The sequence below is a fragment of the Podarcis gaigeae genome, assembly GCF_964106915.1.
Source record: "Podarcis gaigeae genome assembly, chromosome: 5".
NCBI lineage: Eukaryota > Metazoa > Chordata > Lepidosauria > Squamata > Lacertidae > Podarcis > Podarcis gaigeae.
In genome coordinates, this window is record NC_139681.1 from 90,358,855 (window position 1) to 90,385,780 (window position 26,926).

The 26,926-nt window shown below is 43.1% G+C and overlaps 3 protein-coding genes across 9 annotated transcripts in view; 2 read left to right on the forward strand and 1 right to left on the reverse strand.

Moving 5' to 3' along the window:
- PIK3CA (phosphatidylinositol-4,5-bisphosphate 3-kinase catalytic subunit alpha) overlaps window positions 1–2,866 on the forward strand; it is a 47,400-nt gene extending 44,534 nt beyond the window's left edge. For both annotated transcript variants that reach the window (XM_083739270.1, XM_083739269.1), the window contains exon 22: window positions 304–2,866. In XM_083739270.1, the coding sequence (XP_083595396.1) occupies window positions 304–574 (271 nt within the window). In that variant the 3' untranslated portion in view covers window positions 575–2,866. The remainder of the gene's footprint in view (window positions 1–303) is intronic.
- A 1,663-nt stretch (window positions 2,867–4,529) lies between these two features.
- Window positions 4,530–9,026, reverse strand: LOC310844983 (uncharacterized protein). Its single transcript, XM_083739830.1, has 2 exons — window positions 7,752–9,026; window positions 4,530–4,598 (listed from the first exon to the last, which is right to left on the reverse strand). The coding sequence occupies exon 1, from the start codon at window positions 8,945–8,947 to the stop codon at window positions 7,787–7,789; it is 1,161 nt and encodes a 386-aa protein (XP_083595956.1). The 5' UTR covers window positions 8,948–9,026; the 3' UTR covers window positions 4,530–4,598; window positions 7,752–7,786.
- Window positions 9,027–10,994: 1,968 nt separating this feature from the next.
- ZNF639 (zinc finger protein 639) lies at window positions 10,995–23,843 on the forward strand. Of its 6 annotated transcripts, XM_083739758.1 has the most exons (5): window positions 11,131–11,499; window positions 12,645–12,708; window positions 20,951–21,019; window positions 21,814–21,921; window positions 22,121–23,843. In XM_083739758.1, exons 3-5 carry the CDS (start codon window positions 20,962–20,964, stop codon window positions 23,269–23,271), a joined length of 1,317 nt encoding a protein of 438 aa, XP_083595884.1. In that variant the 5' UTR covers window positions 11,131–11,499; window positions 12,645–12,708; window positions 20,951–20,961; the 3' UTR covers window positions 23,272–23,843. The 6 variants fall into 6 exon arrangements, with proteins under 6 accessions (XP_083595880.1, XP_083595881.1, XP_083595884.1 ...); XM_083739754.1 differs by lacking the exon at window positions 12,645–12,708 and having other exon boundaries at window positions 10,995–11,140; XM_083739755.1 differs by lacking the exon at window positions 12,645–12,708 and having other exon boundaries at window positions 11,054–11,168.
- Window positions 23,844–26,926: the final 3,083 nt, after the last annotated feature.

Consider the following 26,926-nt stretch of genomic DNA (forward strand, 5'->3'; position numbering starts at 1 on the left):
TTTTAAAATGCCTATATTTCCAGAACATCTTTTTTGAGAAAGCTAAATACAGTGAGCGGTATGGTTTTATGTTGAAAAGCATTGCACAAATTATTTTTTCCTCAATGGGAAAATAGTTTTCTTTAATGCCACATAATAAAGAAATGTTGATAGTCTCATGGCCTTTTCTGTGGATGGCATCATGGCCTTTTCAACTGTAAAGGTCAACTAGCAGCTGTTTTTATGTACCGTACTCCTTTTGTTTCATGATCCTCAAAAACTGTGGCATAGGTCTGATATTTTCTTTTTCTTTTTCTTTCCAAGGTTCCAAGAAATGTGTTATAAAGCTTATCTAGCAATCCGGCAGCATGCCAATCTTTTCATAAACCTCTTCTCCATGATGCTTGGTTCTGGAATGCCAGAACTACAGTCTTTTGATGACATTGCATATATTCGCAAGACTCTTGCATTGGACAAAACAGAGCAGGAAGCGCTGGAGTATTTCATGAAACAGATGAATGATGCTCATCATGGTGGCTGGACAACAAAAATGGACTGGATCTTTCATACAATCAAGCAACATGCCTTGAACTGAAACAAAAATGAATGTGCTGAAAAACTGATAACCCATTTTGTGGCTGTTTCACTGCACTGTTGGCAGTAAAGTTTGGTTGCATCTTAATTGCACAAACCATGAACAGCATTTGAACTTGCAGCAAGATTAAAAAACAACAACCTCAAAGCTATTTAAATATGTTAAACAGGGTTTTGGAACACTACAGACTGTGTATTACAAATACAACTTTTCTTGTATGTACAGTCATGTTATGCCTTAAGTCCAGGAAGGTATACTTCAGTGATTTGTTTGATTGAGGAATCTGTGCCGAGCATTAAAACCAGTCGTTCACATGTTCCAGTTGGTCTGGTGAAAATTGGACCCATGTAGGTTTGCAAAAGAAGGAAAGCTTAGCAATATTAATTGCTCCTGAGAGTTTTCCTCTCCCATGAAATTAGAGAAGATCGTGCCTTCATAATGTCAGATATAATTGGTGGATTTTAGAGTAGCAATTTTCTCAGTTTTTATTTGACTATTTCAAACAAGTTATTAGGTGTAGATCTTAAGATTCTGCTGGACAGTATTAGTAGGGTTTCAATGATTACCTCTCCCACCACCTCAAAAGTCTGGCTAGTGTTGAGGATTGGGTTTAGTGCAACACTTTCAGATTTGATTTTTTTTTTCCCTAACCTAAACCTCAGTACATTTTTTCATGCATGTTTTTCAGAACCTAAAAAGAGGTGAGTTATTAGAATTAAAGATTATTTTTATAAAGGTTATTTATATAACAGAAGCTATTAATATATAATACTTCCTTACATTGATTTGTCCAGTTTTGTCATTTTAATTCTGTAGATCATTTCTCTTTCGAAGAGCCTACTTGTATAAGCCGCTAGGCTGATGTTGTGGTTTGTAGGATCATATTTAAAGATCCTTGTGCTGTTCTGGGGCATGAGTTGTCCATGTGTTCTTAGACGTGACTCTAAAGCCCTACGCCAAGCTCACCTCTGGCAGGAAGGGATTAGGAACTTTCCAACAGGAAGCTTGGTAGAGCAGCATAGGAGCACCCCACTATTTAGTACGCTGTTTAGTTGCACCAGCACAAACTTCTCTTCCTGTGGTTGACCCTCTATGACAAGGCTAATTTGTTTGCTTGGAAGCGTTTTTCTGTTGAAATCTGTGGGATCCTTTTCCAAGTAAACACACTTGTAAAGACTAGAATGTCCAACTCCATTGTCTACAGCTTTCTTAAATTTTGATAGTGAGTTTAAGTCAAGCAACAAACCCTTGCTGAAATTCAAATTTGACTTGGCAGATCAATGGTAATCCTTGACATGGGACCAGGTAGATCAGTGGGAATGCAAAGACTTTGACTTTGTCTAAGTGCTCCCAAGGAGCAACATTCTCTTGCAAAACCTCTCTGATTGGCTTTCAGTACTCTTGTTCAGCATAATCAGAAGAGAGACTTGCATGGATTGGGAAATGAGGGGAGGGGAAGATGCATACCCTTCACCGTCTGCTTTTTCACCCAGTGCTGACACACACAGCTTAAGATCAGTTATTGGAAAAGCTTTTGCTTCCACTACTAACTGTTTTTACTTCCAACGGAAGTATAAGCAGAAAGTTTTTACTTCCAGTGGAAGTATAAACAGAACGATAACTTGTAACAATGCTTCCAGTGCCAATGTCAGCTCTGGTATTTTAGGGTGGAATGAGGCCCTGCTTGTCTTCCTTCAAATACTATCTCAGGCAATACTCTTCAAATGATATGCTGGGCATTTTGTTAATCCTGGACTTTGGAGTCCATCTCTGTCTTAGCCCTCTTTCTTGGACTGTTAAACAGAAGCTGCTTAATTGCAGTAACTAACATACTAGAAAATCACTGTATTTTCAATCCGATCATTAAATGGTCCTTTGTACTGCAAAAGAGACAATAGTCCATAGCATGCAGAGGTAGCAACCAATATTTTATACGTGTGTGTGTGTGTGTGTGTGTGTGTACATACATATATATATATATATACATATATATATCTGTATATCTGTCTTTAAAACAACAAAACTGATACAACTAGCAGAACCATTGGTACAACGTATGTTTTTTTTAATAAGGCCAGGTATTTTGAGCCCGGGATATGTAAGGTGCCATTTCTTCCATATTAATGTTATTCTCTCACAGCATCTGAAAATGTTTCAGAAATTTGGATATTTGAGTTCACTTGCCTTTTCTTCTGTCCTTCAAATCTAGGTATTACTTGGAGTGCAATACCAGTTTGAACATAATTTGCTGACGTTAGGTCATTATAAATAAATTTGTATAGACTTAATGGACAAGAGGCTATGTTTTTTCAGCAAGATAAATATTAAGTAGGCTGCTTGTTGTTGTTGAACTTGAAAGGGGGAAAACCACCCACCATGCTGAGTGTTCTTATTTTTGTGGATACAGATTTGCAGCTGCAGAGGTAACATAACTGTTACCAGGCAGCCCTGGTAAAAATTACAAATGCACTCTCCTTGAAAACTAGTATCTATACAAATAATGCCAAGTGGGTTTGTAGAATGAAAGCCAAGGCTAGACTGGTGGAAATAGGGACATATGAATTATCTGAGTTGAGGTGGAGAAGACTGTTAGCCAAAAGTCTTACTGGATCCCAGTCAATGTGCTTGTTTGCTTCTCTATGAGACTATGAAGATTAATGTTGGGTTTTTTGCCAGGAGGGGAGAATGCATAATGTCTGCTGAAGACTTAAACCATTTCAAGGCTTCAAGTGCTGACCACCTAATTCCTGGCTGTATGGTGCCAGCAAGCAGAAGTAGTTAGGAAGGGTATATACAGCTGTTAAAATCTGCTGTTCCATTGATACTTCTGTGGTTGGGTTTGGGCCTTGAATACTGGTATAATGGTCTAAAGATTCAAAACTGGGTTTAGTAAGTACAAATTCAAACAACTTTTACTCTTTAAACACCTTGAAAGAAACCGGCTTTCTGGGAGTGATACTTGGAGAAGTGAGGGGCTGTTCCCCAACTAATGATGTTATTTCCCTGTCTTTTGCTTCCCTTTTTCTGAAGATGCTCCTACCACAGCTTCAGTCCACCCACTAAAATTGCTTGGGGACCAATTCTGTTGCCATGAATACCACCTGCTGCACTTCTTCCCTGGCTTGGCAAGTGGACAACCAACTGATAGCCCGCAAAGGGCTGGCCCCTGGCCCAGGGGTCTCCAGTTTTTGACCTGACTAGTAGTTGGCAATGACATATTAGATCATTTTTAAAATGAGAACTGGTTTGTTCCTACAGCTTTCCACATCTTTAGATAAAGAGTAGCCAGTATATGTGGTGAAAAGGAAGTTTTATAAACATGTTTTGCTACGTCAAAATCAAGTGATTTGTCATTACATGGGAAAGACAAGCCCATGTATTTTATGGACATGAATGAAAATTAGTTGCAAGTAGTTCACTTGAGATGGGATTGTCCTTCTCTTAGTATTTGCTCTTGTTTTTTAATGGAGAGCCATGTAAACACTTAGGAGCGTCTGCTGGCATTCTCTCTTCCTTATAATCTGCATGCTCAGTGTTTGATCTTTGTATTTTTCTCCAGTTTTAGTGTCTGCACAGGTTGCAGACCATGGCTGGACCCGTCTATACAGAGGGAAAGCAAAAACCATGGTCCCACTCTGAATTCTCCCCCACCCAGCTACTTTTTGCTTTTAAAAATTAAGAAATGGAAGATCTAATCACAATGCTTCATTGCCTCATCCAGTCTGGCCCTAAGCTACCTATTTTCTGATTTGGAGTCATATGTTACATTTTCCAAAACTTCCTTTGCAATAAATGTGATACTCCTTTGTCTCTTTGCTTGTGTAACTGGCTGTAACATATCAAGTAGGCTGGTTGCAGAGATTACGCTTCCCCACCGCTTGACAGTAACCAACTTACTAGGCATTTAAATGCTGGGTGTAAATAATTCCAAAATTAAAATACACACAGAGAGAGATTGGAGGGAATAATCTGAATTTTAAACGATGTTCCAGTGATGAATGAGATCTTGAGTATTACTGAAGAGCTGTAAATAAAAACAACATAATATGAATATTTAAAGTAAAAAGGTAAAGGTACCCCTGCCCGTACGGGCCAGTCTTGCCAGACACTAGGGTTGTGCGCTCCTCTCACTCTATAGGCTGGGAGCCAGCACTGTCCACAGACACTTCCGGGTCACGTGGCCAGCGTGACAAGCTGCATCTGGCGAGCCAGCGCAGCACACGGAACACCGTTTACCTTCCCGCTGGTAAGCAGTCCCTATTTATCTACTTGCACCTGGAGGTCCTTTCGAACTGCTAGGTTGGCAGGCGCTGGAACCAAACGACGGGAGCGCACCCCGCCGCGGGGATTCGAACCGCCGACCATGCGATCGCTGAGGTTTTACCCACAGCGCCACCCGCGTCCCTAATATTTAAAGTAGGTGACTGCTAATTAATCTGAAAGTAACAAGCTTATTGTGAAACATTTCTACATGTCACATAGTAATGCATAGAGTTGCTGCATTTTTGGCTCCAATTTCCACCTACGCCAGTGCTAATTGACATTTAGCAGCTGTGGAGACTGGTCCATTGGGGCATGTGGGCAACTGCCCCACCAACTACAGTCCGACCTAAGCCTGCCTTCCTTACATCCAGTCCAGTAGGTACCACTGACTGTCAGCTTCCTTCTCCTTAACCTCAGTCCTACCATTGTAGACTTTAGCAGGGAGGAAGATGTGGGGCGAAACTAGAATTAGTTGCCTCTGGCTCCACCCAAGTCCCAATAGGACTAGCCACCATGACAACCAGACTCAACATCTATTTAGTGTCTTCTGTTTGTTAGGTACTCTATCAAGAGCCCTGCAAGCAAGACATGTGGATGAGACGGGTTTGAAAAAGAGGGCAGTGCCATTTAACAACTATAGTAACTGGGGGTTCCAACCGTTGGGGGCCAGTGGGTATATCTGGAATATTGAGAAAGGTCCATGGGTGCCAGTCACAAAATGGCTGTTGTGGGGTGTGTAGAAGCGGCTGAGCCAGTGCACACAGGAACTGAGTCAGAAGAGCAAGCTATCTCCTGCATTGTGGGTTTTAAGGGATATTGACTGTGACCTTTTGCAGGCACAGTAGGAGGTTCTGGTGGGCACCCTGATGTCTATGGGTGCTGCGTTGTCAATCCCTGACTTTGAGGGACATGAAAAAGGCAATAGAAGATAAAAGATGGACCAGAGTGATTTAATTACAGGTCTTTTTCTTTCTTTTTTGAAGGATGGTCTTGTGGTGAGACTTGAAAGCAGCAGAGGAAGCTAGCCAGAACAACAGAATAGATTTAGAGGTGTGGCCATGGAAGAGTTAAAAGGGAATTGCAGAAGAATATGAATGATCTGAAAGGGGGGGGATAGCATAAGTGAAGAGAGAAATAAATGGCTATGCTGCTTTTTGGCCAATAACTCTCAAACCACTGCCCTGCAATCTTGATGGTTAAGATTTTAATAATAACAATGTATGTGCATGGTTACATATAGGGGGTTAAGGCAGGGGTAGTACGTCTGGTGGAAGACACATTATGCTACTTCTGGGGTAGTTTACTGCAGCCTACACTCTCCTATCACCTGTGGCTTGTAGAAGCTGTCAGCATGTAACAGCAGCCACCTGAACAACAGATTGAGCAGACCCACAGCTCACCTGATCACCATCTTTGTCACTATAGTGAGATGCATTGTATTTCTATTTGAATTTTAATAAATGTGTCTAAATTTGTGTCTATGAATATAAATTAGCCTATGGAGATTTATGTCCTCTTTCTTTTTTGTAGGGTGAGATTTTCTCTCTTGGAAGATGCGTAAGTGGCCAACCTTTGTGGCTTATATTAGCCCATTTGTAAAACCAGGAAACGGTGATCACAACACACTGCCTTGGATTAAAGTGAAATGAGACTGCAGCATAGGAAGGGGCACTCTGCAGAAGCAAGATTCTCCTGCCATGGCTGTGATGCGATATGAGGCATGTTGTTTCAAAAAGCCCTTTGGCCTTGCATTGTTCTAGCATCAATGATCTAGGTATTACAAATCTGGGTATGTAGATACAAGTGCAGTATAAGAATGTGTGCAGAATATTTGCCTATTACAAGGAACAGCTTTAACAACTATGAGATGCTCTTAGTGGCCCTGCAGCTTCAAGTCTAGCTGCCAAAGCTGGACACTGATCTGACTTCAACACACACCTCCTGCCATTGTTGGCACCTGTCTGTCTTGAGAGACAATGGAGTGTGCCTCTGGGGGTGAAGTCAAACCACTGTGTTAGCAGCACTGAAGTGACTTCCCTGGGACACAAGCCTGGGCAGCCTGTATGAAGCTCCTGGGCTGCCCAGATGACAACACTCCCATCTTGGCCTCACTGATGAGGTCCAAAGGAAAGCAGAGCAATATGTTTCGCACCAGCTTAGTTGCCAGAGGTGTACAAAACGCCATCTAACTTAGGAACTCTGCTCAGGATTTGTGTAGGGTTTACTCCTTAGCCTTTTCTTCTGAAGATATCCCGCAAGGCAGTGGAGGTTTAGGATCAAGAGTTTTTCTTCTCCTAAATAGGCACCCTTCCCAGGTTGACTAGTCTCATCTGCCCCTCATTTCCCTCTACAGCACGAGCAGAAACCGCCTACTTGACCGTTGGACCAACTATTGATCTCATCTGCCCAATCTGCCGGAGCCTGTCTTGACATGCAGGGGAAGTCCCTAACTTAGGGGTTGAGACCCATTAGCTACCCTCACTTGGTTTAGCGGGCCAGTTAAAGCCATTCCTGGGGGTGGCTGCTGTTGCATGCTGGCAGCTTCTAGAAAACACAGGTGAGAGCTGAGTGGAGGGTGGGGGCCAAAGGTGGACAAACTACCTCGGAAGGAGCATGATGTGTCCACCACCAGATGTGCTGCCCCTCCCCTAATGCTCCATACACCACCTGCCATACACTTCAACCAACATTCAGGGATGTGAAATCTAGGTAATGGTCAGGCAGCCATCCAATTGCCTTGCACTCATTGGGGAATTAATTCCAACATGCTCTGCAACTATTTACATAATTGCTTCATCTCCTAGGCCCTGGAACAGTGAGGGGGGTGGGGTGGGGAATCTGCTTCTGCTGTCCTCTTGCATCTAGATTCCAACTCATTTTAGTAGTCAGTGTTGCTCTGTTCCTTTAACCTTACCTGATGTGAGCAGAGTGTTCATCTGTGGTGCCAATTCAGAACTTTAGAGCTGCTCGTATTGCCTGGCATGCTGCTCTCTTCACTTCTAAAGCCCTCTCGGGCTGGCCTGACTGATAGACAGCCACCTGAACTTGAACTTCTGGCTCTGTCCCGTCCTGATCTAACAGTAAGTCGCAGCAGAAGAACCCATCTAACAAGCACCTCAGCCAGCGCCGTGCCCGGGCCTCTTGTTCTGCATCCAAACCCGGGTCGGGATCCACCTGCACAATGACCCCAACCAGAGCCACTGGGTTATAGTAGATGCAGTTCTTCAGCTTGTGCAGCATTTCGGCCAGTCGATCCAGTTGGTCCCACGACTTTAAGAAAGGAGCTCTGCACAGGAAGAAGATGAGCTGGGAGTAGATCCTTTCTTGTTGCCTGGAGCAGCCATTTTCAGTCAGGACTTGGGGTCTCTCGGGCCTTTGGCTGGCTGCTTGGTCGCAACAGATCACCGAGCTCGTCACATGGAAAGCTGGGATTGGGAACTTTGCAAACACCTCTTGGCGGAAGGTCTCCACCACTGCCTGGCTTTGTAGCTCCCCAAGCAAGTGCACGTTGCCTCCCATCATAAACTGGAGAGTCACAAATTCCAGCTCCAGCTTTTCCTCATGGGGAAGGTCAGATCTGGCAACAACAGCCAAGAGGTCCCTGACTAGTTTTAGACCTGCTTCTTGACCTTGGTTGTCCTGTTCTGCCATCTTCCCTTGCCCTCTTCCCGCTTGGTCTGTGATCTCTTCCCAGGATCTCCCAGCCTGCCTCAAGATCTTCCTATGGGTTCCTGTGGTCCACCCTCTGAAGACATCTTGGCTTGCTCTAATTTGCTCAGTATTCCTTTTGGGGGCTTCTGTAGGCTGCTCTATATAATCTTCCTGCCCACCTTGAACCTGCTCCTTGATCTTTGGCCTGGCTCCTCCAGCCATACCTGTGACACACTCATGATCCCTGCCAATCTCTTCTGGGATTTCTTGCAGCATAGCTCCATCCAGCTCAGTGCTCTCTTCCTGTGGTCCTCCTTCCTGTTCTAGAATATTCTCCTGTTCACTTTCCTCCAGCTCTGTGAATTGCTCCTGAAGTGTTCCATCCAGCTGCCTGATGTTCTCCTCAGCATCCCACTCTTGCTCTGTTACCTCCTCTTGTATTCCTTCCTCCTGCTCCATTCCCCTTAGCTTCCTTCCTCCCCCTGTTCATTTCCCCAGATCCTCCCAACTCTGCTTTCTTGTTGCCTAGTCCTCAGGCAGCCTTGTGTCATAATACGCATTGACCTGACTCATTCAACACACATTAACATGTGTCACCCGCATTACTATCTCTTGAAGACAACTGCATGATAGTTTCAAAAATATGTTTTCAGACAGCGCATTTTCTGGACCTGTCTGAAAAGAAAGAAATTATGACCCAGTATAATTGGAGAAATCAAAATAATCACAGGGTGTTTACTCCCATTGGTTGTTCTAGTTGGTTGTGTAAAAGACAGTGGGGGACTTGGGGCTTTCAAATTTCAGCTCTGGGGGACACTATAATTTGGCATTGCCAGCCTCTTGCGCTCCATTCTACAGCACTGTTGTGGTATCCCTTGCAGTGCGGCACCCAGTGCAGCCAAACTGGTTGCGCTACCCTAAAACCGCCTCTGTAAAATATGAAGTCCTAATAGAGGATAGAGAAATGGTTATTAATGTATTGACAGCTGCCCATATTATAACCTGTCATAATTGGGGAGAAATATAAGGTCCCCAACAATGTAAGACTAGGTGATCAAAGCCTGAGAAATAGCAGTTTGTTTGTTTGTTTGTTTGTTTGTTTGTTTGTTTGTTGCATTTGCCAAAAAAGGCTCCCAGAGTGACTTACAGTCCAACATGGCCAAAGTGGAAAGAGGAAAATCTAAACTTGGGCACCAATTTCTAGACTGTTGTTCCTGTATTGACCAGCTGACACAGTTCTAAGACAGGAAGTGCATGATGGAGCTGGATCTCCAACAAAGCTGGTGAAATGAGGCCGGCTTCTTATCTCTCTCATTGAGTCCGATGGAACGGCTGCCCTCAGGTAACAGTTGAGGGGAGAGAAGGCTTGAGGGAAGTCTGTCACCGCACAGCTGATGGAGTGAGCTCTGCTTTTCGGCTCTCCCACTGCTGGAATTTTAAATATAGGCAACAACTGTTTTGCATGGGGTTTACATTCCTGACCACCACCACCCCACGGGTTTGCAGAGCACGCATAAGTCTGCTGCAACCTGCCCCTTTTTCCAAGTTGCTGTGATGTGCGCATGTGCAGTCGAACACATATTGGACAAGCGTAAGATGGTTGTTGCCTGTATGATAAAATTTCACAAACCTCATCAGAGTATGAGAAGGGCGGTAATGTAGTACAGTAGCTGATTTATGGAAAAGTGGAATATGTTCAAAACGCATTGGTGCAACACAGTACAGGAAAATGCAAATATACAGGCCCTCAGGCATGTTGTAAGTCACTTATTTTTTTAATATATAAATACACTGATTGGATAAAACAGCAATATTGGAACATATTTGCACTTCTCATCAGATTTAAAAAAAAACCTTAGAATAAGCAATCATTTAAATAAGTAAACATTGATAGAATTAAAACTATATACCGGTAGTTTATATATAGTTTATATAGAGAGCTGGGGGTGCTCGTGTAATCTCACTGTATACAAGTTGTACAAGTGACAATAAAGTATTTCAATATAACTACAGAACTCGCTCATACCTTTTCATTTTCAGCACGTGGGCAAAACAGGAACAAAACAGCTAAAGGCTTAAAAGGACTGCGATTAAGGATCACAGTTAACCCCGCTGCTGAAAATAAAAGCGTATAGGCGAGTTCGCCTAAAGGTGTGAAGAGGAGGGCAAGGGACGTCACCCTGCCTTTCCCACATTTATCAGAATGAGGCGGCGAGAGTCCCGGCAGGTGCCTAGAATGGACTGTACCACTTCGGACCGCAGCTGGGGTGAGGATTTTTTTTTTTAAAAAAAATCTGATTGTAAAAGAACAGTGAAACAAAAACCCTCCCGCCTCTTGATGCTAGCGCGCCTATTTTCACCTGCAAAGAGTTGCCGTGGACACAGAGGCGGAGCCCCACTAACTCCCGGCATCCTAGGACACACCTCCCTTGCCTGGGCGTGTTAGAACGGCCTGTCTTACCGCGAGGCCCTCAGGGATCGGGGAGGCGCGGCGTCGACGTCCGCATGCGCCCAGCTGCGTCGGGGGCGGGGCAACACGGCGCGCGAGCGCCTCTCCTCCGCCCCTCCCTCCCCTCCCCATCTTCCGTTGCGGCGGCGGCGGCGGCGGCGGCGTAGCGTGTGTGAGGCGCCGCTTGCGGCCTGCTGCTCAAGGTGAGTCCTGTGGCGGGGAAGGCGTGAGGTAGGTGTGGGGAGGGAAGGAAGGTTCGGCCTCCTTTTTCTTCCAAACGTCTTCCTGCCACTGGAAGGGAAGAAGGAAATACCGCTATTTATTCTTATTATTATTATTATCCGTGGCGCCCCCCCCAAGCCACCCGCCGCAAACTCTGAGGCAACTCGGGCGCCTCAATTCTCTTCAGCTTTGTGGGGTTGTAGGAGGCTCGCTAGCTCCACACACACCCTCATCATCATCTTCATCTGTAGGATGGACCCAGGCTTGATTACGTCAGACCCGTTTATTATCTCTTGTCAGAGGATCCATCCCGTTACGAACGCGCCTCTCGCCTTCTGAGGTGGGTAGCCAGTTATTGGGGGGGGGGCGGAGAGAGAGGGAGGGAGCAACCTGTGTCTTTATGTAAAACCGGCATACATTGGTACCTCGGGTTACATACGCTTCAGGTATGCTAACCCAGAAATAGTGCTTCAGGTTAAGAACTTTGCTTCAGGATAAGAACAGAAATCGGGCTCCGGCGGCACAGCAGCAGCAGGAGGCCCCGTTAGCTAAAGTGGTGCTTCAGGTTAAGAACAGTTTCAGGTTAAGAACGGACCTCCGGAACAAATTAAGTACTTAACCACTGTAAAGGGTAAAAGGACCCCTGACCATTAGGTCCAGTTGTGACCGACTCTTGGGTAGCGGCGCTCATCTCGCTTTACTGGCCAAGGGAGCCGGCGTACAGCTTCCAGGTCATGTGGCCAGCATGACTAAGCCGCTTCTGACGAACCAGAGCAGCGCACGGAAACGCCGTTTACCTTCCCGCCGGAATGGTACCTATTTATCTACTTGCACTTTGACTTGCTTTCGAATTGCTAGGTTGGCAGGAGCAGGGACCGAGCAACGGGAGCTCACCTCATCGCGGGGATTCAAACTGCCGACCTTCTGATTGGCAAGTCCTAGGCTCTGTGGTTTAACCCACAGCGCCATCTGCGTCCCTTGAAACCACATAGGAACCCAGTTAATTGATGAATGGTAAATGGCAGCACCGCGCAATGCATCCTAATTCATGCCTGCACGCTTTATGCACCCAGGAGCGACTTAGAGAGCCGCCCCAGTGGAGCTTCTGCGTCCAATTCGGCGGGTTGCGAGGAGGCGGGTGCAGCTTGCGACCATGTAAAAAACACAAACATAGGATGGGGCGTCTGGAGGGACAACGTGGTTTGAAAGCAGCGGGGACGGGGTTTGCTGCTTTTAGGGGTGGAGATTCAATGAGGCTGGGTTTCTATAGCATTCAGTTGGGCTCTACCCATTTCTGGTAGAAATATCCGATGTGAGAAGACCTGTTTTCTGGGATTTGGGATAGGTTTATTTGGAATAATGAAAGGGCACCCATTCTAGAATCTTTTGCTTCCTTGTAACACTTGCAAGAGGATTCTTGTGCAGCATATATATCTTCAAAGCATATTAGGTGGTACTGACATGGAGAAAACTGTATCTTTTCAGATATCAAGTCATGATTGATGGACACTTTTTTTTAAAAAAAGTTATATCTTAAAAAATGCTACCTGTAAGTAGATATTTAGTTCACTGTGCTAAAACACTTATCCTTGATTTAAATTTTACTTGACAGGAGACTTTTATTTTGAGAAACATTTTTTAAAAATAGTAGTCCCCCTCTGGTATTTGAGATGGAATGCTCCATTCCATTTCCTGGGATTCTAACAACCTCTTTCTGCTTAATGTGTTGTCCAGATGTGCAGGTATCGATAGCAGTGTTCGAAACTCCCATTGTTTTAGCACATTTTGCGATGCAATTTCATTAGCACGAGCAGTTTCTGAACTCTGGGCACTGTACTGTGCTTAGGATTTCAGAATAAAACTGCAGAGTGAAAGGAAAGGATGACCTTTTTCTGCCTCCCCACTTCTAGCTACTCTCTGAAGACTGGAGAAGAAGAATTTTAGGAGGGTGGGAAGGGGAAGGTCTAGACCATGTGAAATCAAACAAAATATTTTAGCTTAAGTTCATTCATTTTCAGTTTTGTATTCTTGTTATTAAAAAGTGTGCCTAGACATTCTGTTGTTGCTCCCATAACCTGGGTTTAAGGTGCCATTTAGCGCCTAGTTTTCGTATCTCAGTTTCTAATGCTGATTGATAGGGAGGGCAATAGTCACATATCCTCCAAAACTGCTCCCCTCCACTGAGAGGGAGCTTTTGGCAAATGGGAGGAAAAACTGTCAGTCACATTTACAAGTTCCATTGAAATACAGTGGTACCTCAGGTTACAGACGCTTCAGGTTACAGACTCCGCTAAGCCAGAAATAGTACCTTGAGTTAAGAACTTTGCTTCAGGATGAGAACAGAAATCGCACAGCGAAGAACAGAGCTCCAGAACGAATTAAGTTCTTAACCCGACGTACCACTGTATAGCATATGGAAATATATCTGTTTTGGGAAAGGAACTAAAATTGCAATCCTCAGGAGCAAGTGCTGTTCTTATTTTCTGTTTTCTTAATTATTTATATTTCTCATACTATCAATCTCATTCCCATTCTTTTTAAATACTGGTGCTCTGTCATTTTTAGGTCTGGTTCACACATCAGACTAAGTCAAACCATGGCTTAATATGAATGCATGAGCTCCCAGAGAGAAGAGCCACTCCTCCCCAGTTGTTTCACTGCTGCACTGAGCTAAACCATAGTTTGAACTAGATGATCCTTGGGGTCCCTGCCAACGCTACAATTATATGAACAAAACTCCTTTTTGGATTTAAACATAATATTCATAACAACAAATGCAAAAGAAAGATAAGGAAAAGCAAAATAATTTTTCACTTGACTGATTCACTACTTGTCTGATATGTGTGCGTCTTGCCATTAAATCTTCAACAAGTTTCTAAAAAAAAAGTTCACAAGATATTAAAAAGGTGGCTTGCTCTAATTTAAATAATTCGGTAGTGGCATTTATGAGTATGTATTTCATTGATCAACATGCCCTTACAACCTACTGTTCATGGAGTGGGGCATGAAATCCAAGTTCAGTCAGCCATTAAGTAGATGAAAAATCTCTTGCATAGACCTACTTGGTTGGCACACATTATTCTTAAATCAGTATTTTAATTGAGTGCTATTGTAGTTGTAGGAGAGGTACAAGCTGGAAGGAATGGAAAGCCAGCCAGAGTACAAAGATCTGCCCATTTTCACATACTGCTTACATAGTTTCGAATTTATCTTCTCAACGACTGTTGCTCTGCGATAAAAACTTGTGCTTTTAAAGATAAAACTGAATTTTCTGAAATTCAGATTGTGGAACAAAGGAGTCTTGGCCTAACTCTTGCAGTAGGCCATGATCCCTGAACTTGGTGATCTAGGACCCTTTTGAAAACACTCTCCTTCATGTCTCTCTAGGCAACAGGACAGAGAGCTTTTACAGAGATGCTGTGCTCCAGAATGCATCCCTTACTTTCAAGTGAATAACCTCCAGCTGACTGGTTATTTCTGGGTTCGCCAGAGGCAACACTCTCGCAACTGTATTGTCTCACGGAAATTATTCCAGACAGCCAAAGGTCAGACATTTGAGCTGGAATGGTGCATGAGGCCATATGGGTCAACTAGTACTTGATCAGGAAGCCTGTGTTTATAAGCAGTTTCAGAGTACATTGAGTATATTGGGAAAGATCCAGGAATATATGTAGGTTGTTTTTCTCCAGGGACAGCCCCTAGTGAGCATTGCAATCCAGATGTACATGCTACCACCCACCCACTCCTTTTGCAGATCCAGTGCTGCACTGTGTCAACATTGTCAATTGATGAGGAGCCAGTGCAGGTGTAAATACTGTATATCTCTACAGCAACATGAATTTTCAAACTTAATCCCCAAATTAATTTTGTCTGGTCCTAGTTCTCCCCTTGATTAATGCCTTATGCTGATGACCAATGTGAATATGATTATAGCTGAAGTTCAGGGAACAATACTTTGGGTGGAGCAATGCCACATTTCAAAAAAATACATATTATTGACTACATTGGTTTAAGAGTTACTGCAGTTAGACACATCAAGATATGCTTTCTGTTTTCAATTTTTTAAAATGTTGAATATTGCACACTTGGTTATTTAGGACTTCAGGCATGGTAAAGTCAAGAGCAGGATTAGTAATTTGAAAATCTTACTACTACTGACTTCCCTCAGACCACCTAGTGACATGTTGGCAGGGGTGATATTTAAAACAGGCACTTTGTGAATCACTTGATCTCCTAGTTACTATACAATACCAGCTTGCATGTCACATAAGAGATAATCTCTTTGATTGAACAGAAATTCCCTGTTGAAAATATTTCCATATTTGAGAATATCCTAATTTGACTCTCGGCTCTTTTTGTGAACTGTGTTGTGCTCAGCTGCTGTTGAATTTGTTCTCCAGTGAACTTACACCCATTCACAAAGTGCCCTGTTTTATTTCTCATTTGTGAACTGGGAATGTGAAATGCATTTTTGTCTGCTGTAAGGACGATCAGCTTCAGAGAAACTCAGTTTCTAAGAAACTGATTTAAAACTGACCTATGTCAGGACAGACAGGGGAAGTGTGTCCTTGTTAGTTCTCCCCTGCTTCTCAGTGGCTTTTGATACCATTGACCATGGTATCCTTCTGGAGCAGTTGTCCAGGTTAGGCGTGGGTGGCACCGCTTTGCAATGGTTCCTGTCCTACTTGGATGGTCGTTCCCAGAGGGTGATGCTGCAGGAGTGCTCTTCTGCCCCATGATGCCTTCGTTGTGGGGTTTCTCAGGGTTTGATTTTATTCCCCATGCTTTTAACATCTGCATGAAATCACTAAGTGAGATCATCTAGAGTTTTGGAGCTGCTGAGACACAGCTCTGATTCTCCTTTATATCTGCAGGTGTGGCAGTGAATGTACTGAACTGATGTCTTGCCTCCGTAATGGACTGGATGAGAGCCAATAAACGGGAGCTCAATCCAGATAAGACTGAGGCACTGTTAGTGTGTTCTCTGGATCAGATGGATGGGAAATGGCTTGCTATTGATGTGGTTCGCTTCCTCTGAAAGACCAAGTCCACAGCTTAGGGGTGCTTCTGGATCCGTTGCTGTCGCTTGAGGCTCAGGTAGCCTCTGTGGCCCAGCTGTGCTCCTATCTGGTCTGGGATAGCCTGACTTCTGTCATTTATGCTCTGGTAACCTCTAGGCTAGGGACACAGGTGGCGCTGTGGGTTAAAGCCTCAGCGCCTAGGACTTGCTGATCGAAAGGTCGGCGGTTCGAATCTCTGCGGCGGGGTGCGCTCCCGCTGCTCGGTCCCAGCGCCTGCCAACCTAGCAGTTCGAAAGCACTTCCGGGTGCAAGTAGATAAATAGGGACCGCTTACCAGCGGGAAGGTAAACGGCGTTTCCGTGTGCGGCTCTGGCTCGCCAGATGCAGCTTTGTCACACTGGCCACGTGACCCGGAAGTGTCTTCGGACAGCGCTGGCCCCTGGCCTCTTAAGTGAGATGGGCGCACAACCCCAGAGTCTGTCAAGACTGGCCCGTACGGGCAGGGGTACCTTTACCTTTACCTTTTAACCTCTAGGCTAGATTACTGTAACATATTATACATGAGGTGCCTCTGAAGAGAGTTCAGAAACTTCATCTGGTGCAGAAGTGGCTGCTGGTTAATAATCAGTGGCTTCTGGTTATTTTTCAGGCCCAAATCAAAGTGCTGACTTTGACTTATAATTTCTATAGCATTAAACAGCTCTAGGCCATAATAATTCAAGGACCACTTCTCCTCTGCCCCAGACCCTGCAGTCACAATCTGAGGCCCTTCTTCATGTGCTTCCTCCACAGAGGATGACACCATGAGAACAGGCCTTTTCTGTGGTGGCCCCCCGTGTGTGGAATGCTTTCCCCAGGGAGGCTCTCCAGGTGCCTTTGTTACATATTTTTGTTACAACTCCCATAATCCTGGACAATCAACTGTGCTGGTTGGGGCTGATGAGAATTTTGAGTGCAATACGATGGTACCTTGTGTTCCGGACAGGATCCGTTCTAGAGACCCATCTGTAACGTGACATGCCTGCAACTCAAAGTGCTGTGTCTGCGCAGGCGCGCAGCATTATTTGGCGCTTATGCCACAATTTAGCGCTTCTGCGCAGGCGTGAGCAGCAAAACCCGGAAGTAACCCGTTCCAGTACTTCTGGGTTGCCGCGGGACATAACGCGAAAAGACGCAACATGAAGCAGATGCAACACAAGGTATAACTGTATCTGAAAGGCCAGAAGTTATCCACTCCTGGTGTGTATTATACAAGGGAGCACCTCTTCTTTAAATCTCTGCCTATGTGACCGATTAATATTTCAAAGCAAGGACATCCTAGTCCTCAAATTGTTGTTAATTAATTCATTCGTCTCCTCCCACATGCGTCTCAAGGTAATTTACAAACAGATCATAAGAATAGTTTGTGCTTTGCATAGTTACTCTAATCTGACTAGGTTTCTTTTCATGCTTGATTTATTTCTTCCTTCAGATGTTTCCTCTGTTGTAAGACGTTTTGTAGTTGACAGTTCTTCAGCTTCTAATGAAGAGTTTGTCTAGTAATTTGGAAGACCCAGTTCTTTTCCTCACATTTTATCATGTAAACCCAGGGAGGAACATATCTAATATCTACCGTATTTTTCGCTCTATAACACGCACCTGACCATAACACGCACATCGTTTTTAGAGGAGGAAAACAAGGGAAAAAACATTCTGAATGAAACAGTGGATGTATCATTTTTGTGCTTCATGCTGTGGCCACAGACATGTGATCTGATGGTGAATTTGGGGTGACCCAATGCAAAAATCCTGAGGATCCATGTAGATCCATGCTTTTTAACCACGTTTTTGCACCATTGCAGCCCCAGGCAACAGTGGGTGCGTGATTTTTGGGGGGCAGGCTGTAGCCATGGACATGCTTTGTGCTCTGATGGTGAATTTGGGCTGACCCAATGCAAAGATCCTGAGGATCCATGTAGATCCATGCTTTTTAACCACATTTTAAGTGGGGAGGGAAGGAAAAACACAGAAGGGACAAGGAGCAGGAGAGGGGTGTGCAGAGAAGCAGCTGGCTAAGAATGCAGGAGAGGGGTATAACAGGAGGAGGGAGGAAAGGAAGGCAAAAGTTTTCCCTCACCTACCCACCCAAGTCAGCCAGCTCGCGCGCTCTCTCTCGCTCTCTCTCTCTCCCTCCTGCACGGAGCACAGAGACACACTCTGCTTTCCCTCTGCCTGGAGGGGAGGGGCTTTCCCTGCTCTTTGTTCCGTTTGAGCAAACACAGCAAGGAAACAGAGGTGGGTAGGCAGTAAGACCCTGAGGCAGAATGCCGGAAAGCAGCCGCTTCCTCTTTTCAAGTTTCCCTTCTAGGAGACGCGCGATTTGATTTTTGCCTGCTTTTTTTTGCCTCCCCTCGCACCACTTGGCTCCAAGGACCACACATTCGCTCAATAACACGCACAGACATTTCCCCTTCCTTTTTAGGAGAAAAAATCTGCGTGTTATAGAGCGAAAAATACGGTAATTAAGTCCAATTTGAAAATAACACAAGAATAGACCCTTGGTTGTAAAATGTCATTCAGCAGTTTATCAAAGGCTGAAATGGTGAGAGAACTGCCTCATCTTTTTCTGTTCACTCATATCACTTTCGATTCCAAAGGTGAGATTTAAATTGATTGACGTTGCAATGAAAGTTTCATTTCTTTCCCTTCAGGGGAGGGCAGCATCAATGACAAACATACATTTTGACTAGCTACAAAGCTAGACAAAATGTGTTGGTTCCTGAGAAAGGAATTCCTTCAACAGCAAAGCAGCCACAGTGGATTCATATCTATGTTCCCCTGTTGTTCTTCTGACTTTGATCCATAGATAGTATCCTCACCAGTGTTTTCATTTTTAAAAAAATATTTATTAAAGATTTTCTTAGTACAATAGAAAAAAATAAACAAAATAACATATAATTTTTCCAATATCCACATTTTCTTCACTTCTTTGGACTTCCTCACATCTCTCGTTCCTGCGTTCCAAATTTTCGAGCTTTACCCAGCAATTTATCACCTTGTTTCAATTCTTATATTACAATTTTCTGATATTGTATCCCTAATTTTAGATAATTTAACCCAGACCTTAAAAGCTTAATTTTAACATAATATTTATCCAAAATTTATCTTTTCATATATATTTATTTATCTTCATATTCCTTTTAACTAACTTATTGGTGCCATATTGTTGATAATCTTACATCTTTCTTAACATTCATACAATTTACAATATTTTTGTAAATAGTCCTTAAATTTCTTCCAGTCCTCCTCCACAGCCTCTTCTCCCAGGTCTCAGATTCTGCCAGTCATTTCTGCTAGCTCCATATAGTCTATCAGTTGCATCTGCCATTCTTCCAGTGTGGGCAAATCTTCTTTAACACCCTCTGGCCGACGATGCCCAAAAGAAAGGCCTCTGGTTTCTTAGAGAAGGTATACTTAAATACCTTTTTCAACTCATTATATATCATTTCCCAGAAAGCCTTAACTCTAGGGCAGGTCCACCAGAGGTGAAAGAACGTTCCTTCAGTTTCTTTACATTTCCAACATTTATTATCAGACAAATAGTATATTTTTGCAAGCTTGACTGGGGTCATGTACCACCTATATATCATTTTCATAATATTTTCTTTCAAGGCATTACATGCCGTGAATTTCAAACCGGTGGTCCATAACCTTTCCCAGTCAGCAAACATAATATTATACCCTATGTCCTGTGCCCATTTTATCATAGCCGATTTGACCGTTTCATCTTGTGTGTTCCATTTTAGCAGCAAATTATACATTCTTGAAAGTACCTTAGTCTTAGGTTCTAACAATTCCGTTTCTAACTTTAATTTTTCCACCTGGAATCCTATCTTTTTATCCAACTTAAAAACTTCTTTGATCTGAGCATAATGTAACCAATCTCGCACTTTATCTTTTAATTTCTCCAAACTCTGCAACCTCCAATTATCTCCATCTTTTTCTATTATTTCCCAATATTTCGGCCATTTGGCCTCCATATTGAGTCTTTTCCGGGCCTTAGCTTCCATTGGTGATAACCACCTTGCGGTCTTATTTTCCAATAAGTCTTTATATTTTATCCAGACATTGAACACTGCTTTCCTCACCAGTGTTTTCAAATAGCACATGTGCTGCTGGCCCAAGATCTCTCAGTCTGGTTTCAGGCAATTTCCCCCCTCACACTGCAGTTGTGTGCAACACAGCCCATGTGGTTCAGGAGTGGGGCCCAACCCTATGGAGAGTGTTTTTTCAAGGAAGGAAGAGAAAAGAAAGATGGTTATTCAAGTTACCTTGCTTGTGCAACTAGTGGATAAAACCCTTTATTTTCATTGCTAAGCTAAACTATACTAATGCCCAATTTGGGCACCTACATATAATAAAGGCATGCAACAAGGAATACCCAACAGTGCAGATAAATTGCATTTAAAAATTAATTGCAGCAATCTAACACCTACAACCAGCACAAGCTAATCTAAATAGATGGGCCTTTTACCCTGAAAAATCCTGTTGTGACTGACAAGAGTCACAAGTCTTCCAGTGACACACAATCTCTAGTTTGTGGAATGATTTGTTACTTAGAGCCTTAAGACTTGGCACATATTATCTTGCTGATCACATTGATGCACAGCAGGGGTGGTTAAATTATTGACTTGTGTTGTGCATATATATCTTCCCATCTAACTCACTGTAAAGGAGCTTCAACAAGTTTATCGTTTTTCTTCCTGTTCTTTTTTATTTCAATTTATTTAGACTGAAGCAAAATGAATGAACATCCAAAGAAGAGGAAAAGGAAGACTCTACACCCCTCACGCTATTCAGGTAGATTAATATGTTTACCTATTTCATTTACAGAAAGCTATTAGTTATTTTGTGAACAAAGCTGGTAAATAGTCACAAGATACATTTTGAAATGGGTGGTTAAAGAATAGCTTATTTTTCAAAACTAAGCATCAACTAGGACATATATTTTCCCTATTCCTGTTTAATTAAAATGTACCAGTTTATTGAATATGCAAAGCATGTCTTTATGCATATAATATATGTAGTTACAATGTTGTACGTTCAGTATAAAAGCTGCAAACCTTTATGGTTCTTGATTACAGTGTGACTGAAATAGAAGTTTGTCCAGGAACTACAGTGTTGTGTACAACACACAGTAATGCTCATTGGTGTCTGAAGTAGCACCACTGCTGTCACCATAGTATCAAATAAGGAGCAATAGGATTTCTGTACACTTTGTTAGCATTGTTGCTTCTAAGAGAAATATGCTAAATAATAATTTGTTGTCTAGGCTATTCTGAGAAAAGGCAAAGTGATGGGATTGAGGAGTCATAAAGCCATAACTGCCACTGAAATACCATCCATTTACAGTATTTCTGGATTCCTTTGTTAACCTTGTTAATTTATTTACTGCAGGGAATTGAGCATAAGAACACAATGTCCTTGATACTGTCATACTTTGGAAATAAACATTGCTATATAAGTTCTAAATACTATTTTCAGCATTGGCCATCAGTGCAAAGTATATCAGTTGTAGTTTCTGTACATTGCATCAGAAAGCAGCAAAAAAAAGTGTGTCAAGCTAACACTTGCCTTTCCTTCTAACTGTCTAGATTCCTCAGGCGTCCCAAAATACATAGACAATAGCGGCATATTTTCAGACCACTGCTACAGTGTGTGTTCTATGAAACAGCTAGACTTGAAGGTTTCTGATAATCGAGGTAAGGTTTAGCATCTTGCTTTTTAATTCACATATGTGATCTCCTTGTCCATAACTCATTAGAACTTGGATTGGTTTTAAAAACTAATATTTCTATCCATTTTACTTTAATACATTTTTGTCAGGCACATTAAAATGGCAAAAGAAAATACCTGCGCATCTGATTTTCATCTTGCATATCTTTTATTCCCTTTTTGCAGATAAACCTGCCAATAATGGGATTTTTAAAGACACATGTGAGTCTCCTATCTTCAATGACAGCTTAACTGAAGAGGAGAAACCACTGGATATTCAGACTGTAGAAATTTCTACTACTGAAGTCCAGGCTGTTGAAGTTCATGACATAGAAACTCAAACTATTTCCCCGGAGAAGCTTGAAGCAGAGGAAACGGAGGAAATCCCAGTTGAAAGCTGCAAAGTGCTTGAGAAAAACCCTCCCTTGAATGTCACCATTCAGCCAAAATGGCCTCTCTTACGGGCCAACAGCAGTGGCTTATACAAATGTGAGCGCTGCGCATTTAACAGCAAGTACTTTTCAGATTTGAAGCAGCATCTTGTCCTGAAGCACAAGGCATGTCCTGAGGGCAACATCTGCCGGGTATGTAAAGAAACGTTCTCCTCTAAAAAAGTGCTTATTGAACACTTAAAAATCCACGAGGAAGATCCCTACATTTGCAAATACTGTGACTACAAAACAGTAATGTTTGAGAACTTGAGCCAGCATATAGCAGACACACACTTCAGCGACCACCTTTACTGGTGTGAGCAATGCGACGTCCAGTTCTCCTCCAGCAGTGAGCTGTATCTCCATTTCCAGGAGCACAGCTGTGATGAACAGTACCTGTGCCAGTTTTGTGAGCATGAGACGAGCGACCCCGAGGACTTGCACAGCCATGTGGTGAATGAGCATGCAGGCCGGCTGATTGAGCTGAGCGACAGCTACCACAGCAGGCAGCAGCAAGGCCAGTACAGCCTAGTCAACAAAATCAGCTTTGACAAATGCAAGAACTTCTTTGTGTGCCAAGTATGTGGCTTCCGCAGCAGGCTTCATACCAATGTCAACCGGCATGTGGCAATTGAGCACACCAAAATATTCCCCCATGTTTGTGATGACTGCGGGAAGGGCTTTTCAGGCATGCTGGAATATTGCAAACATTTGAACACTCACATGTCGGAAGGGATTTATTTGTGTCAATATTGTGAATATTCGACAGGGCAGATTGGAGACCTCAAAATTCACTTGGACTTCAGGCATTCGGCTGAATTGCCTCACAAGTGCACTGATTGCTTGATGAGATTTGGAAACGAAAAAGACCTTTTAAGCCATCTTCAAATTCATGAAATTGCTTGATTGTTGTTGTTGTTGTTGTTGTTGTTGTTGTTGTGTGTCCCTGTGTCAGAATCTAGCTCAGAATATTAGAATTTAAACATGTTTTCCGCATATGCTATCCTTGAATGAACTTCAAATGAATCTACTCCTATGTCACTAGGAAAGAATCACTATAGGCAGAGGCCTACTTGTGATGTAGCCCTACTTGTGTTCAGTAATAAATCCTGGCTCTAATGGAAACCAGGGCTTTGAACTTGCAGCCCTGTAGGGTGAGCTGGCTGCAGACCCAACCCACCAGCTTTCTTTACACACACTATGCAGATTGTTCAAAAAATGTTCGGTGAATTTTCAATCAGTGCAATCAATGACTTTTTCTCTGCATTTTTGGGTTTCCTGACCAGGATTTCTGCAGGTAGAAAATAAGCACATCAGTGAAAACAGCTGTTGAGTTGGGGTGGGAGGGGGAAGTTGTGTGTGTCAGTGAACCTGTTAATGCATAATAGCATGTGCAGTTGGTGTATGAAGATAACATAGTATAGAGTTGTTTTGTACCTATGGGGGGGGGAACGAAAATAAATACTCAGATATGTGTATGTCATTTGTGTTCCGTGCTATTATCATCAAGCGGCAGGTAGAGATGTGTAGATTCGTACAGGACGCCACGAAAAGTTCCACTTTGTGAGCAGAGAATATTATTTATATGATTGAAAAACTGTCACTTAAAATCTGGCAAGGGGAAGATTTAAGGTGATAGCATGAATATCTACCAATATCTAGAGGGGGTTCTGCTCATAACAGTATAGGCATTAAGTGGCAATATCTGTGTTTGAACCAAAGTGGTCTCACATTGAGATCAGGAGAAAATGTAGAAGTACTGAAGTTGAGAGCTGACTTGAAAGTTTGCTCTTGTTCTGGACACTATGTAGATGTCAGTAAGTTGGAAAATCAGCTTCTACGCAAGTCCTCCATTTGCCACTTTCATGTTTCATCTCCTTGTTCGGCTACCATCATTCCCAAGTGAGAGTCATACATACATGGCTGAGTGTGTCTCGCACCAGTGATATGGATAGCAGATTTTCCAGTGCTTTATTTTTCTGTGGAAAACCCATTCCATGCCACTTGCAAATAAATATTATGTAAGCCCCAGTACAGTGCAGTGGAGGGGAAGTTGTTCTGTCGGGCAGGTAGAAAGATTTGCACTGATGGAACGATCTCCTTAGCACTAATTTAAATATGACCCAATATACAACTACAGGCTGCCCGAAAGCCTCTATAAATACCGTATTTTTTGCTCTATAAGACTCACTTTTTCCCTCCTAAAAAGTAAGGGGAAATGTGTGTGCGTCTTATGGAGCGAATGCAGGCTGCGCAGCTATCCCAGAAGCCAGAACAGCAAGAGGGATTGCTGCTTTCACTGTGCAGCGATCCCTCCTGCTGTTCTGGCTTCTGGGATTCAGAATATTTTTTTTCTTGTTTTCCTTCTCCAAAAACTAGGCGTGTCTTGTGGTCTGGTGCGTCTTATAGAGCGAAAAATACGGTACATAACATGGTAAAAAGGACTATAAAACTGAATTCTGCTCTGAGTAGACCCATTAAAATGAATGGACATTAGTGAAGACCTTCAACGAGTGTACTGAGTTTAACTAATGTTGGATGCAACCTAAAACAACCATCTTAAAAGCCATCACAGTAGCAAATGAAACCAGCAAATAATGCAAGTGTAAAAGTAGATAGCAACAAAATAACAATTTAATTGTGTTAATGATTTGATTGTCCCTGAATCTTCCCACCACACTTGCCATCCTCTCCTGCCATACCCTTTGAGAAACCCTGATGTAAGGGGTCTTCCACACTGATCTTGGGGAAGTGAAATTATGCATGCTTCAAAAAAGGTGCTGTGTATATGAAAAGTAGATATATATGCACATGGGGGGTAGTTAAGAGGATTGAAAAAAAAAATTCTCAATAGATTTGCTTTCTGGAAGCAGAGAAAGTGTTTCCTGCTGCTTGAGGAAGCGCTCTGGGACCATTAAAGTGCAATGTAGCTCTTTGAATTCTGGACCTACCGTGATAAGACTGATGAAAGCACCATGTATCCACTGTTCGAAGCTCCCATTGTTCTAGGCACGTTTTGTGACAGGGAATTTCATTGGCGCAAGCAGTTTCTGTTCTCTGGGTGCAGTACTGCACCTAATATTTCGGATTAAAACTGCAGAGTGGAAGGAAAGGACAACCTTTTTCTGCCTCCCCACTTCCAGGTACTCTCTGAAGACTGGAGAAGAGATCCTCTTGAGAATATTAGGGCGTGGGCAGGAGAAGGACTAGACCATGTGAAAAACGAACATATTTTAGCTGCAGTTCATTCATTTCCAGCTTTGTATTCTTCCATGACATTCCATTGTTGCATCCATAACCTAGGTTTAAGGTCCATTTAGCTTCTAGCTTTCATATTTCAGTTTCTAACAGCATGTATCACCATGGGAGTTGCTGTTAATTTCTATCTTCTTAGATTATTCAGGTTTATTATGTGACCTATAAATGTTTTATATATCCAAGCTATAAGCTATAAAATTATATCCAGTACGCTATTGTACCAACAGCTCTGGTAGTCTAGCAAGCTTCCACGTGGCACAGTTTGCCACTGGGCAGAAAATATTCTGCTCTGCTCTGCTCAGCTGCTTGCTATTTTAGCAGTGCAAAGCTATGCATGCCTATGCAGAAGGAAATTCCATTGAGCACAATGGGACTTACTTGGGAGTCAGTGTTTACAGTAGTGTTTAGGTTATAATGCCTATCAGCCCTCTTCTTCCTTTCCTGACCTGGGAACAGCCATTCCATCAGACTGCTTCAGTGGGGAAGATGGAAAACACAGCTCGCTCGCATTAGCTGAAAGATCAGCTTGATCAGGCACTTTGTGCCCCAGGAATTGAACCAGCTGGTCATTATAAGAGCAACTTAGTGCCTGGGTTTGATTCTTTCCTCTGTATCCTTTTCCCTTCACGTGCCATGTTTTTCTTATATCATAACCCTGCAGGCAGGGACTGTCTTCTTTTGATCGTATGTGAACCACTCAGGGAGCTGAAGAGCAGGGTACAAATGCTCCAAATAGTTCGCATTTCACATTTATCGGGTCTTTGCTGCAACATCTTTTTAAAGGCTAAGCAATAGAGAGGTCCTTGAAGAACGCAGATTGCTAGGCTGCAGCCCTATACACCATTAACCTGGGAGTAAGTCCCATCAAACTCCGAAGGACTTAACTTCTGGCATTGCACTGTTAAGCACCTAATCTAGTGTAGAGTAGTGGCTAACTGTGCCATTTTGTCTGCTCAGAAGGAAGTCCTGTTGAGTTCAAGGGACTTACTCTCAGGTTAAGTGTGCACAGAGGACTGCAGCCTTAGGACAGTTGTCGCCAGTGTGGTGCCCTCCAAATTTTCGGACTATAAGTCCCACCAGCATGTGGCATTATAAATTTACTAAGTCATTAAGGCTCCCAAAGACTCTTGTTGTTTTACTGCTGAGCAAACAGGCACAAGTCTATACCCTATTAATCTCAGGGTAATGGGCTCAACCCCCACATTGGGCAAAAGATTCCTGCAATGCAGGGGGTTGGACCAGATGACCCTCATGGTCCCTTCCAACTCTACAATTCTATGATTGCATGAGTGTGTTTTGGAGG